The sequence below is a fragment of the Mesoplodon mirus genome (assembly GCF_964341445.2).
Source record: "Mesoplodon mirus genome assembly, chromosome: 7".
NCBI classification, from domain to species: domain Eukaryota; kingdom Metazoa; phylum Chordata; class Mammalia; order Artiodactyla; family Ziphiidae; genus Mesoplodon; species Mesoplodon mirus.
Window position 1 is genome coordinate 125,760,577 of NC_138983.1, and position 13,495 is coordinate 125,774,071.

General features: G+C 41.2%; 1 protein-coding gene across 1 annotated transcript in view; it reads left to right on the forward strand.

The window, feature by feature from the left end:
- Positions 1-5,568, forward strand: part of PAFAH1B2 (platelet activating factor acetylhydrolase 1b catalytic subunit 2) — a 24,132-nt gene extending 18,564 nt beyond the window's left edge. Inside the window, exon 6 of the mRNA XM_082626845.1 lies at positions 2,168-5,568. Coding sequence (XP_082482971.1) covers positions 2,168-2,446 — 279 coding nt within the window. The 3' untranslated portion in view covers positions 2,447-5,568. The remainder of the gene's footprint in view (positions 1-2,167) is intronic.
- Positions 5,569-13,495: the final 7,927 nt, after the last annotated feature.

Consider the following 13,495-nt stretch of genomic DNA (forward strand, 5'->3'; position numbering starts at 1 on the left):
ATTAATTTGTTTATGTATTTATTTATATCCTGCATTATTCCAGAAAAAGACTACATTGTGGTTAAGAGTCCATCTCTTAAGTACAGTGGGTGGTACATTGTAGTTGCTTAGGACATATTTGTTGCATGAATGTTGCTGAATAAATCCTCCATAAATATTATTTGTTTCAACTAGACTTTTGAATTTGATATATGGTGGTGTTATCTACAATACTAAAACACTGGAAATAACCTAAATAATCAACCCCATGGGGGAATGATTGCACAAGTCATTGACTATAATAGCACTAATCATATGACAATTAGGAGGACTGTGTGAAAACAGAATTTACGATGTATTTAAGTGAACAGTCCGAATACTAAACGGTATGTATATTATATTTAGAATTGCTTGAAAGTAAATATGCAAATTGGAAAAGGAAATAAAATTAAAATAGTTGTTACATGGTAAAGGAATTAGGAGTGTAATTTTTTTGTCTCCTTTAAAGTAATATTTTAACAATTATCAGTTATTATAGAGAAAAAATCACATGGCATACCCTTGATACTCATTTATTAAGGAAAATGTTATGCAAGTACATAAGCTATTTTTCTTATCCTTGCTTGACAATCCCAATAGGTATGGTGCCCTGCTCTTGAGGCTTAATCCTTTTTTATGGCTTTAATTGCTATGGTATTCTTTGAAAGTCAGAATAACATATGTATTTATTGGTCACTGGCTGGTTGCTTATTATATCTCAACCAAGCTTTGATGTACCAGCGCTGAGGGCTGCTTTTCTTTGTTAACTATTAGATGCAGAGCCTTATACTTTTAACAGTTATATAAACTAGGGTTTAGGATTGACCTTGTCTGCACTTGACAAGGATGAAAGGAGATGGATTGGGGTAGCATATTCATAATTCTCTGTAGTTCTCTTCGGAACTTTACAGTCACAGAATAAGTTAATAATCGAGGTCCAACGTTTTGCTGAAAAAATCTAAAGCAGACATGAATAAGCACTTTGGGCATAAAATTTTTTTTTATTTTTTTAGTAGAACGCCTACAGAAAACCCGTTTTTATGAAATAAGACCTCTTATCATACCCTGTAGGAGAAACAGGTGACAACATTTTTGCCTAAATAACAATAACTTGCTGTGTGGCATCATTAGCTATAAACCAACTAAAAGGTTGGGGATTTCTGACAGTTTTATAATTGGATCAGTTATCTGTATAAAGGCCATTTCTAGTTTGAGATGATAAAACCTTGCACTTGCCATATAAGAGCTGGCTTTTATTTACTATAGTAGAAGGACAGACATCTGATTTATCTGAAAATTATTTTAGATCATTAACAAATAAGTTAAAAATGAATTTAGAACACATCTCTGTTTTTTACTACCAGATATTATGTGGCTCTGATTCATCAAGACAGCATTTGTTCCAACTCCATTTCTCGTGTGTTCTAGTAGGTTCCATGTGGCATTAATGCATAGATGTGTATTTGAGCTAGATTATTCTAGCTATGTGGTGGACTATATGGAGGATAAATTGAAGGGGTAATACCACTGGAGGTAGGAAGACTAGTCAGGAGATTTTACATTAATTGAGGTTAATATTGGTAAGTTCCCTAGCCATAGCAGTGTCTATAGTCAGAAAAAAGAATGGATTGGAAAAATACTTAGGATGTAAAAGCTGAGTGATTTAATGATAAATAGATAAGGAACATGGGATGAGAGACTCAGGGATGTTGGAATGGTCGGTTGACACAGAGAATGTAGAAGGAACATAATCTATGGGAGAGATGATGAATGGGTTTTTGGACGTGTTAAGTTGGGTGTGCCTCAGGAGCATTCAAGTTTGGTTCTATACCTGGACATTCAGTACACAGTTCTGAAGCTCCAGGAAGAGATCTGGGCTAAAGTGTGTCGGGTGGAGAGAGTACTGGGCCAAGGACAAAACCCTGAAGAATACCAGCAGTTAAGGGACAGGAGGAGGAGGAGGAACTCGGGAAGAAACCTAGGAGGGATAGTCAGAGAACTTTCATTAAGACTGGTCTAGTCCAGTGTTTCAGAAATCAAAGGTATAAACAAGTGCCAGATGGAGAGTTCCAGGGATATTTGAAATCACAAGTAAGTAGGAAAAAACAGTGAGTCTTCTCATCTTATATTCTTCTCTGCTCTTCCCCAGGGTTTGTTACCTCGAGGTGAGAAGCCCAACCCTTTGAGGCAAAAGAATGCCAAGGTGAACCAGCTCCTCAAGGTTTCCCTGCCGAAGCTTGCCAATGTTCAGCTCCTGGATACAGATGGGGGCTTCGTGCACTCGGACGGTGCCATCTCCTGCCACGACATGTTTGATTTTCTGCATCTCACAGGAGGGGGCTACGCAAAGATCTGCAAACCCCTCCATGAACTGATCATGCAATTGTTGGAGGAAACACCTGAGGAAAAACAAACCACCATTGCCTGACTGGCTCCCATCAGTGTTAATAGCGTCCCAGCTTCCTCAGATCAGTTATATCACTGGCACTACAGAATCCTTCTCTTTCTTAAGGCACTTTGCATTGTAGAATGTTCCTGGATGTTCATATCTAGTGTTTGAAGGGGAGGAGGGATTTAAACTGGTCCTGTACATAGGAGGTTTGTTTGACACAGGAGAAAAATTAGCCAAGGAAGATGGTTGTTTAAATGCATTGGAAACCAGAAGGGGACTTTTTAGTTATATGTGTGACACGTTCATTGACTTACCACTGTTTTTCCTAGGACAACATCAAGCCTAAGTACTGAACAAAATGAAGATTCTTTCCTTGGCCTTTCTTTCTATGGATTATGTCATATATAATAATAATTAGAATAACACCTTCTTGGCTTTAAAACAGATGTTTTTGCAGTTTTTAAAGTTCATAATTTAGCCTTTTGTTCTTTATTTTGCTTTACTCATACATATTCTCAATGTTATAGCAACATATAACATCAGATTGAACGTGCTTGTCATTCAAGTATGGGAGATGCTATGGTTACAGGTGAATTTGTTCCACTGTTAATCTTTCCCATGCTTAGCAGTGAAAAATAGGTTTTGCCCCATTTGGGGGACTCAATGGAGGGTATTATTTTTATGCTGCTGAATATCATGTCTGTAATAGACCCATGCATGCAGCCTTTCCTCTATTCCCCCTCATCCCCTCTTTTTTTTGGTGGGAGGGGTCCTTGTTAACATTACAAGCTTTTAACACGTTTTTGACCTAGGAGCTCTGTTGCTGGAAGTATAAATCCCCAGCCAGTTACTCTCATGATGATATTACTGATGTGTAATTCATTCTTGTGTGGTGGTCTGTGCTATAGAGTCTGTGTAGTGCTATCCATATTCAGAGTTCTGGTTTGTTTTGTTTTGTTTTTCCCTTAGAACCTGTTACAGTTTTCCTTCTTTGGGGGGGAAAAAAACCCCAGAACTCTGTTTCCCACTCCATAAGCCCTGACTTTATTTCAACTTTTGTAGTATTTTAAGGTGTATATTTTATTTTATTTTTATTGGCTTGGTTTTTAAATTATTATTAGTCCAGAAAAATTTGGCCTCTTCTCATGGGGAAATGGTGAAACTGCTCTTCCGAATAGACATTCTGCTTGATCCCACTGTTTTAGTAAAAAAAGAACTAGTAAAAAAGAACTTCATTTAACCTTCAGGATTTCTCCTTAATACATCTTCATCTGAGAATTTCTTTCAAGAGAGCTCTTTATAATCTTAATGGTTTGTTGAGCTACAAGAACTGCCATTTAAAAAATAATAGGACAACAGGTGGTTTATTGTTTAATATACCTATGGAATATGTACAAACTGGATTTACAGACAAATACTTTAAACTGGACCAGGTGGATATTGAAGTAACCCATCAAAATGTGCTCTGCAATGATTCTGCTTAACGTTCAAGTTCAGTAACTAAGGCATATGTTTCTTACTCTGCTTGCAAGGCACATGGCATTGCTTTTGTGTGTTGGAGGGGGATTTGTGGTTTGTGCTAAGAGCCACTTCTGACTGAAAGGGATAGAACTTGGGCTGATTTTTTTTTTTTCCTCGTCGAGGCTTTTTCTGGGAATTTTGTTTTTTGGTTTTTTTGTCTTTAAAAAAAACAAAAAAACTTTCCTGAATGTATCATGTCTTCATTAACAACTGAAAATATATGTGGTGTTTACTAAACTTGTTTACTATATTAAATTTTCCTTTTTATTTTTAGTAGCCCAGGTTCTTGAGGTTTTCAAGACAGATTGTTTTTTTCTTAGCTGAGGTATAGTTCTAGGGAGGAGATTTAATTAAGCCACAATTTTGTGTGTGAAAAGACAGTTTCCTATCCAGGTCTTTTCTGTTGTCAGAGGGAAGGAGTATGGTCCAAACAAACCCCATTAGGTTACTCCTGCAGCATGTGCTTTTAGCTTCTCTCTCTTGACTAAGGATCAAATATCCCTTTGTGAATTGGCCTTTAGCTCCTTTGCTTCTGTGTATAAACCTTGGATGTTAACTACATTTTATATCTACCAGAGCTATTTGAGCAATAGTATTTGAACCACTAGCCTTTTAAATAAAAGTTTGCCCCATTGCTAATGTGCAGATACTGAGTCCACTTTCATTTCTTGCCAGCTTTCTTTGCACTGCTTTAGGCAAAAAGTGTTCATCTCTTTTTCTTTGATTGACACCCCAGTTTGTTGCGGTGACAGAACTTAATGCGTAATCTTTGGATTTCATATATATATGTATATATATGAGAAATATATACACACATATATATGAAGTTTAATGCACTGTCCAAGTGCAATGTCCTAGTTGTCCTTGTGATTAAGGGGCCAACTTTCCAGGCAGCCAGCAGAGGTGTTAATTCTGTTTGTCTCCCAGCAAACTTTCATTCCTTTGCCCACCCATTCCCACTACACTAGATGGCAGCTGGTGATGGCACAATAGAGATTTCTGCAGTCCCATCTTGAGTGTGGTAGGTTGAAGATGTACTGCCAAGGGTGATCTAGGGCTTGTTGTTTTGCTGCCCACATATTCTAGACTGCCATGGGCAGTGCTCTGGCTACCACCTTGAGTCTATTTGGACATCTGTCTAAACCTGAATTTTTTGTCAAAAACCTTAACCCAACAAAACAAATCTTGAGTGGCTCATGCCCTGCTCTTAGGAATTCTGTCGTTGTTTAAAAATAATGTTCAACTTTCTTTTTTATTTTTTTAACCTAGTCACTGTTTACAGTTGTATGCTAAAGCCTGAAATATTGTCTGTGCTGTGGTATATGAGCATTGCCAATTTTATATTTATTGCAGCGAAGAAGAAACTAAAGATATAAGACAATGAGGAGCGTGGCTGTGCTCCTAAATCTCTGTGGGTGCATGTGGGAGAAGTGAGTTGGGATCTCTTGAAAGGAGGCTTTTTGGGGTGGGGTCTCCCAGGCTTCTCCTTGGTGTTCCTGCTTGGGGATCACTGCTGCTAGTTGACTGGACCTCCCCAACAGAAGTTTGTGATTCCGCTTTGGCAAAATTTCATTGACTAGTAGAACTCATTCTGTTTTAGTGCATATTTCAATATAAATGTAAACATTTCACTCAAACTTGCTGTCTTTCTGTCTCCTTTATCATAGTTTGAATTCCAATGAAGAGAGAAGGGATTTTTTTTTTTCCTACCTTATCACAAGCAAATTGGATACTTAGATCATCCTGCTGCTCTTCTGTGGAACTGAATGTACCAAGCTGACCCTCATCACTTATCTCCTTGGGGGTGCAGAATGGCAGGGTAGGATGAGCAGATAGAAGGAATCCTAAGTAGATAAATGGAAATGTTGTCAAGCGAAATGTTTCAGATTTGTTAATAGTATCTGGTAGTGAAAAACAGAATTAAGTCATTAAATTGACCTCTTGACCCTTTTTCCTAATTTCAAATCTTTAGAATTTTATTCACGTTAATTGTCCCAATTTCTATAGTTTCTCCATTCCTCATGCTAATAATCACCAGTTCTTCTTTTTCACACTTTGGAATATTTCTTTCTACTGTTACCCCCAGCTTGAACTTAAGTGCCTCAAATTAATTGGAGTATTCTGAGTTCCTGTGTCGTCTAGGGAGAAAAGCTGCAGGATGACATTTCCCATATATTAACCTAAGCAATTTAGGTAGGTGCATTTCCACTTTACTGTTGCCTGGGAGGCCTGGAGAAGTCTTCTGTCTTGTCAAAGATGAGTCATGTAATATAAATGGTTGAGCTGGGATTTGAACCCAGCTTTACCTGAATTCAAAGTCCTTGCTCTTAACCACTACTCATTCAACCTGGGGTGTCTTTTTAGCTCTAGATTCTGATTCACTGAGTTCATTGCAGATACATCCCTAGTTTCCTATCAGTTGAAAGTCCTGGGAATGAAGTGACAATCTCACCTGGACCAAAGGCAACAGCTTCCTTCAGTCTTTCTGCAATCAATATACTCCCTTTCGATTCCATCCTCCATGTGGCCACAGAATTATTAGAATTTAAAGTGCATTATCTGGCCATCTTGTTTCCCACCTTAAAACCAGCAGTAGAATTTAAATTGTGTTTATAGAGCCAAGAATTTTTGGTGGTATGCATGAGGGGGTTCAAAGACTGGCAACTATATTAACATGTCAGGAAGTTCAGATTGACAGGAGGATACTACTTGGGTAAGTGAAATAGATTTAAAGTCTAAAACAGTATAAAGTGTAAGTACAGTCAGTAGTAAATGGCAGAATGATTAAAATAGGAGTTGTCAGCTTCCATATGCTGAGGGGTGGTGGTGGGGGCCACAAGTGCAGATGGAAATACTGAATGAGGGTTCATGTCAGACCTTCAGAAAACACAGCTGCGTCCCTTGAAGTCCACTCCATACATGAGTCCAGACAGTTCTGCAGGTGGGTTTCTGTGGATGTGTGCTGTGGACCACCTCATCTGACCTGGGTGAATGGCCTCAGTCTCAGTATAACAATGTGGCTGCTAGTGACAATGTGGACATAGTTCTCCTTTATCACCCTCGCCTCCCCAAGCTAACACATCTGCCCCAAGGACAACCTCTTAAGAGCTGTGTGACCAGAACAAGGGTCACTTACCTGGCCCATTAGGGCCTATCCAGATGACTAACACCACCAACCACGCCAGCGATGATTACGGCCGATTGATAGGCCAATAAAATGTTCCTAAGCAGCTAACAGTGTCTGTGGTTTTTGCGACATTCCCTTTATCACTTCTCACCATGGTGAGGCTATTGGATTAAAATGATTCACTCCTATAAAAGGATAAAATTTGGAGATAACTGAGGTATTTTTGTTTTTCTACTTGCCTCCCCCTGCCCGCCCTCCCCATCTAATCACACCAAGTTCCTCTCCACCCACCCCCCAGAGGCATTGCCTTGTGAGCTGGTCACAGGTTCCCCTTAAACCACAGGACAGCAGTGAAAGCAGCCTGGGGCCTGAGGCTTTGCTGATTGTTTCAACTATGCCGTGTGAACCTCTTCAGTGGCCCAGAAGTGGAAGAGAGGGTAGTGTGGTGGAAGGGGAAGCTCCCTCACCATCGTCTACTTGGGGAAGGAACCAGCAGGAGAATCCATCCCTGCTTTTCTCCAGCCAAGGCAGGAGTGAAACCTTAACTCAGCTACATATTTTTACATAGCCACAAAGCAAAGAACTTAATTGTTTTGCTACACACATAGTCTTTCTTGGGCCTGATTTTATGCTATGCCTCTTGCTTCTTGCTTATTTGCTGGCTTATTTTATCTTAACAAATCACATCAAAAATATGTATCAAAAAAAACAATTTTACACACTGATAAAGCTTTTACAACACCCCTGTAAAAATGACACATCAGTGTACTGCAGCATGCTCTTTGATAACCACTGATAGTCCAAGCTATTAAATACAACATCCAATGTGCTCCATGACCTGGCCCTCTTCAATTCATTTATATCCTCCCACCTCTTACTTTGAACTTTCATGCCAATAGCATTGAAGTCTGAGTCTATGCCTTTGCCCCAAGTTGAGACCCTCTGTCTGGAATATGTTCCTGCCCCTTTGCCAAGCTAGCTCCTACTCATCTGTTAAGTCCTTCAGAGACTCCTGGAATGTTTTCTGATTTCTCCTATTTTCAGCTCACATCTGTACTAGGTCTCTCATCTCTGAATTCCCATAATACCCTGTGTAAATCTTTTATCATTGCACTTTATCACTTTTCTACACTGCTAGATATGAATTCCTTAAGAACAGAGAATGTGTTTTAAGTATCTCTGTGTTCCCAGCACCTAGCTTAGTGACTAATACACACTAGGCACTGAATGAATGAATGAATGAATGGATAGGAGATCCAGTAATTTCTTCATGGTCATCTAGCCAGTAACGGTCAGAATTGAAACAGGAATACAAATCGTTTGACTTCAATTTCTGTCCTTTCAATGGTATTATGCTGCTGCTTGTAAGAAACAGTAGACATTATTCCAGCTAGTTATAAATTTACTTAAGAACAGTGAAAAACAGAAAGATGCAGTATATACCTATTACAAAAATTATTGAGACATTTTCTGGAATTGTTTGATTAGAACTAGATGGAATTATGAAAGATACATGCACTCCAATATTCATAGCAACATTATCTTCAGTTGCCAAGACATGGAAGCAACCTAAGTGTCCATCAACAGATGAATGGATAAAGAAGATGTGGTATTATATACACAATGAGATAGTACTCAGCCATTAAAAAGAATGAAATTTCACAATTTTCAGCAACACGGATGGACATGGAGAGTATTATGCTAAGTGAAATAAATCAGACAGAGAAAGACAAATACTGTATGATATCACTTGTATGTAGAATCTAAAAAATACAGCAAACTGGTGAATGTAATAAAAAATAAGCAGACTCACAGATATAGAGAACAAACTAGAGGTTACCAGTGGGGAGAAGGAAGGGAGGAGGGGCAAGATAGCAGTAGGGGATAAAGAGGTACAAACTATTATATGTTAAATAAGCTACAAGGATATATTGTACAACATGGGGAATATAGCCAATATTTTATAATAACTATAAGGAGTATAACCTTTAAAAATTGTGAATCCCTGGGCTTCCCTGGTGGCGCCGTGGTTGAGAGTCCGCCTGCCGATGCAGGGGACACGGGTTCATGCCCCGGTCCGGGAAGATCCCACATGCCGCGGAGCGGCTGGGCCCGTGAGCCATGGCCGCTGAGCCTGCGCGTCCGGAGCCTGTGCTCCGCAATGGGAGAGGCCACAACAGTGAGAGGCCCGCGTACCGAAAAAAAAAAAATTGTGAATCACTATATTGTACACCTGTAACATGTAATATTGTACATCAATATAATACAAGTATACTTCAATAAAAAATAAAAAAAGAACTAGATGGAATTAATAAAGATGGTTTTTATAGGAAAAGTGAAGCTAGAAGAAAAAGCTAGACTGGTTCAGAGGAACAAAAGTATCGTGAATGAGAAAATCACCTTTGTGAAGGCTCTAGGAACCAATGAAATAACAGAAGCAGCTATGGGTTGTAGCCTGTGTCCGAGCCAGAGTGTAAAGAGAGGGGACCTGTTCTAATAAGAACAACTTGGAATAAGGACTGGGTAGCTGTATGTGATCTTTAGATACAGTCAGAGAGGAGTGAAAGGTTCTTCAGTTGCATCTTCTGATTTCTTAGCCAGAGACCCAAGCTTTCTTGAAATAGGAGGATGGCTGGCTCAGTTTTATCAGTGATCTTTGGAGACACGGATTTGAGGTGATCAATTATTCATCTGCTTGTTTTCAGCAACCTGATGACCAGCCTCATTTCCTGGAAAGCCCTGATGTTGGTTCCATCACATGGTCACAGGGAACCGGATGCAGGGCCTGAACGCACTGTGCACATTTCCCCTTCGAATGGTGAAAACGAAGGTTTAGGAAATGCAGAGTGGCTGATCTGTCTCTGGCAGAAAGTCCTGGCCACTTGGTCAAAGCTCTTCTCCCTTGACTCCCCTTCTACTCTTTAGACAATAGTTCAGGATGATGAATTCAGTCAAGCCCAGCTCCACTGTGTGCGGCATTTAGGAGGACAATGGAGATGAGAGGTGGATACTGAAGGCTCAGAAATTGCAATTTGCCTACGATGCACAATATAGGGAATTAAAAATAGAACTTTCTATCATCAAAGTCCTTGTTTTTTCCACACCACCATGAAGCTGTGGGACGGGTATGAGATCTTATCCCCAGAATGACAGAGTAAATACTGTATCTTTAACTGATTCCTAATCTGATGTGCACCCCTTTTCACAGTCCTTGATGGAGAGATAAACAGACATGAGGGCAGCTCTGGGAAAGAACAGAACTTGCATGGTGGGAAGAAGGGCTGTACTCTTGCTTCTGGGGCTGCCTATACCCAGGACAATTCTATTTGAGCTCCAAGTAGATACACTGGGCCCTTTTTATGGTCACAGTGAAAACAGGGAAATTCAAGTTCATTTCCTTCAGGGGGGCTGGTTTTGCAACATTTTTTTCTGGGTTAAAGTTATACCATTAGTTAATTCTAAAGTCTGTTTTGATTCTGCCACCCACCTACAGACACGGCCACTACCTACCACCCAGATTCCTAAATTATTCGATCGGATTCAGCTAATCCATTTACTGTGATTCCTACAGCATCCTGCTGTTGGTGAGTCTTAAGGTCATTTTAACAATACCCCTGAGCCAGCCGAAGCTTCCTTCCTGTCTTCTTGCTCCAAACTCTGAAAATCCTGTGACACAAAATGGAGCTGGACTCGTGGAAAGCTGTGAACCTTGTCAGCTGCCTGGTGAATGGTCCCATTTCCCAGGTCCTTTCTGCATTCAGGATCAGAAGAATGGCCCACAGGGAAATGAAAGGAAGTCATCCAGCCTTGTGACTCAACACTGCCCCCTTCATCGCCAGGGCTGAGGTTGGGCTTTTTATATAACACGGCAGAGAATGCAGTAGCTGGGCCTGTGCAGAAGGCCAGGGGGCCTGCCCTCAGGACGTGACATCTCTTTGCACTTAGAAGTCTGGCTTTGAGACCCAGCACTGCCCTTCTTTTATGCTGAATGCTGCAGCCAACAATAAAAGCCTTCTCTCCACTCAGGGCTGCCAAACCTCAGAAAGGGCCTATTCATAACAGGCTTGTGCTGTCTGTCTCTCCCTCCAGCCCCCAACCCTCCTACCCCCCGTGGGTAGGGCAGCAGGGCTGAGGAAAGTTCTGCAGACCTGAGAACAGCAAGAAAACACAGGGCTGCTGCCCTCCCACCCCGTCTGAACACTCAGGGTTAAGCCCTTGAGACCTTGAAAAAGGAAAAGATGTTGCCCGGAGAAAGGGAGCAAACAGAAATATTGATCGTCCACAGTTGTTTGGCCCCAGAGCGGTAGTTCTCAAAATTTATTGTGCATAGCAAACTTCTGGAGTGCTTCCTAAAATGCAGATTCCTGGGTTCCACCTCTAGAGACTGTGATTCAAAAACTGCAAGTAGGGTCTCCATGCGCATTTTAAACAGGCCTAGAGGCACATTTTGCCCCCAAACCTGAGGCAGAGTTGGAATGTTTCTCTCCACCCCCAAGCCCAGCCTGGGATTATTCAGTACAGCCTCAGCACCAACCAGCCTATGGCAGAGATGCTCCGGTCCTCAACCTGTGGTCCTCACAGAACCCGGGAAAGTTCCTGGCACAGACAGGGTAGACCAGTTAAATCACATCAGCCTCTGTGGGGAGCTCAATCTCAGGGTGGCAGTATTTCTTAGAGTTCCAGATTTACTGGGAGGTTTGTGATGAGGGAAAAAGTGAAGTCCAGTTGGAATGTGGAAATCTACATTGACTCTCCACACTGGGCTGCTGACTGCATGGAGGGCTCATTATGAAGATACCTCTTGTAATCCTGAGGGTCCTCCGATTCCAATTCAGGTTTGTATAGATATGTGGGATAGAGTACTGGACCAAGGCACAGGGGACTTTAGTGAGCTACTCATGAGCTGACTTTTTCTGGGCTTCGCTCTGCCTATCTGTAAAATGAGGGATTGGCCCAGGAGTCTGCTAAAGTTCTAGAGTTCTCTAGCCCCTGCAGCTTGCTTCTGTTCTTCATCCTCACGTATGAATGCCTGGGCAGGGGCTAGGTCTAATTCTCTCCCTCACTGTTTGCCCAGTATAACTGGAACAGTACCTGGTACATAGTAGGTGCCATTAAATATTTATTGCAAGAATGAATACATATTTATAACAGGTCATAAGCTAAAATAGTCCTCATTGGAACAATGCCCAGGTAGTAAGGCAGGGGCAGGGACTGAGGCTGCTGGAATCTTGCAAGCAAGAGAACCCTGACAAGCCAATGGCCTAGGTGGCTTCATCAGGGTATCTGACAACTTCAGAGGTGGCCTTTCTTTCCCTTTAAACATATCTAATTTGTCTTAGATATGTTCTTAGAATTTGTGTACATTGTAGAAAATTTATAAATTTTAAGAATATATTAAATAAATTTAAAGACCATCCAACCAGTGATCTTTCTTTTTTTCTTTCTTTCTTTCCTGAACTTGTCTATACTTTTGGAATTAGAGGAAAATGACATGATACGTGTTATTTATTTAAATTTATTTTTATTTATTTATTTTTGACTGCATTGGGCCTTCGTTGCTGCGCGCAGGCTTTCTTTAGTTGGGGCGAGCGGGAGTTACTCTTCGTTGTGGTGTATGGGCTTCTCACTGTGGTGGCTTCTCTGTACGGCCTCTAGGCGCGGCCTTCAGTAGTCGTGGTGCGTGGCCTCAGTAGTTGTGCAGGGGCTTAGTTGCTCCGCGGCACGTGAGATCTTCCCGGACCCCGTGTCCCCTGCATTGGCAGGCAGATTCTTAACCACTGCACCACCAGGGAAGCCCGATACATGTTATTTAAAAAGCCACCTGTAATTCAAGGGTAATCATTGCTAAAAGTTTTCAACGTTTTTCTATGCATGTTTATGTATTTGGAAAACATACTGTTTATATAGTGTCATAACCTGAATTCTCTGCTTGCGTGTCCCTTAATGTCTTAAGCATCACTTTCAATGGCTTCATGATAATAGTACATTTAAGCACTCCCTCATTATGGACATTTAAGCTGTTTCCTTTAAGCTTTGTATTATAAGGATCACAGTGATGAGGATATTTGCCCACACTTTTTTTTTTTTTTTTCCGGTACGCGGGCCTCTCACTGTTGTGGCCTCTCCCTCTCCCGTTGCGGAGCAGAGGCTCCGGACGCGCAGGCTCAGCGGCCATGGCTCACGGGCCCAGCCGCTCCGCGGCCTGTGGGATCTTCCCAGACCGGGGCACGAACCCATGTCCCCTGCATCGGCAGGCGGACTCTCTACCACTGCGCCACCAGGGAAGCCCTGCCCACACATTTTTAAATCTGTAGTTCTCATTTCCTTAGGATAGCATCCCAGAAGTGGAATTACTTGGTCAAAGAGTGTAAAGCTCTTTAAGCTCCTTGAGACGTGGTGCCAAACTATTTTGTAGAAGTTTCTTTCAACGAGCTTTG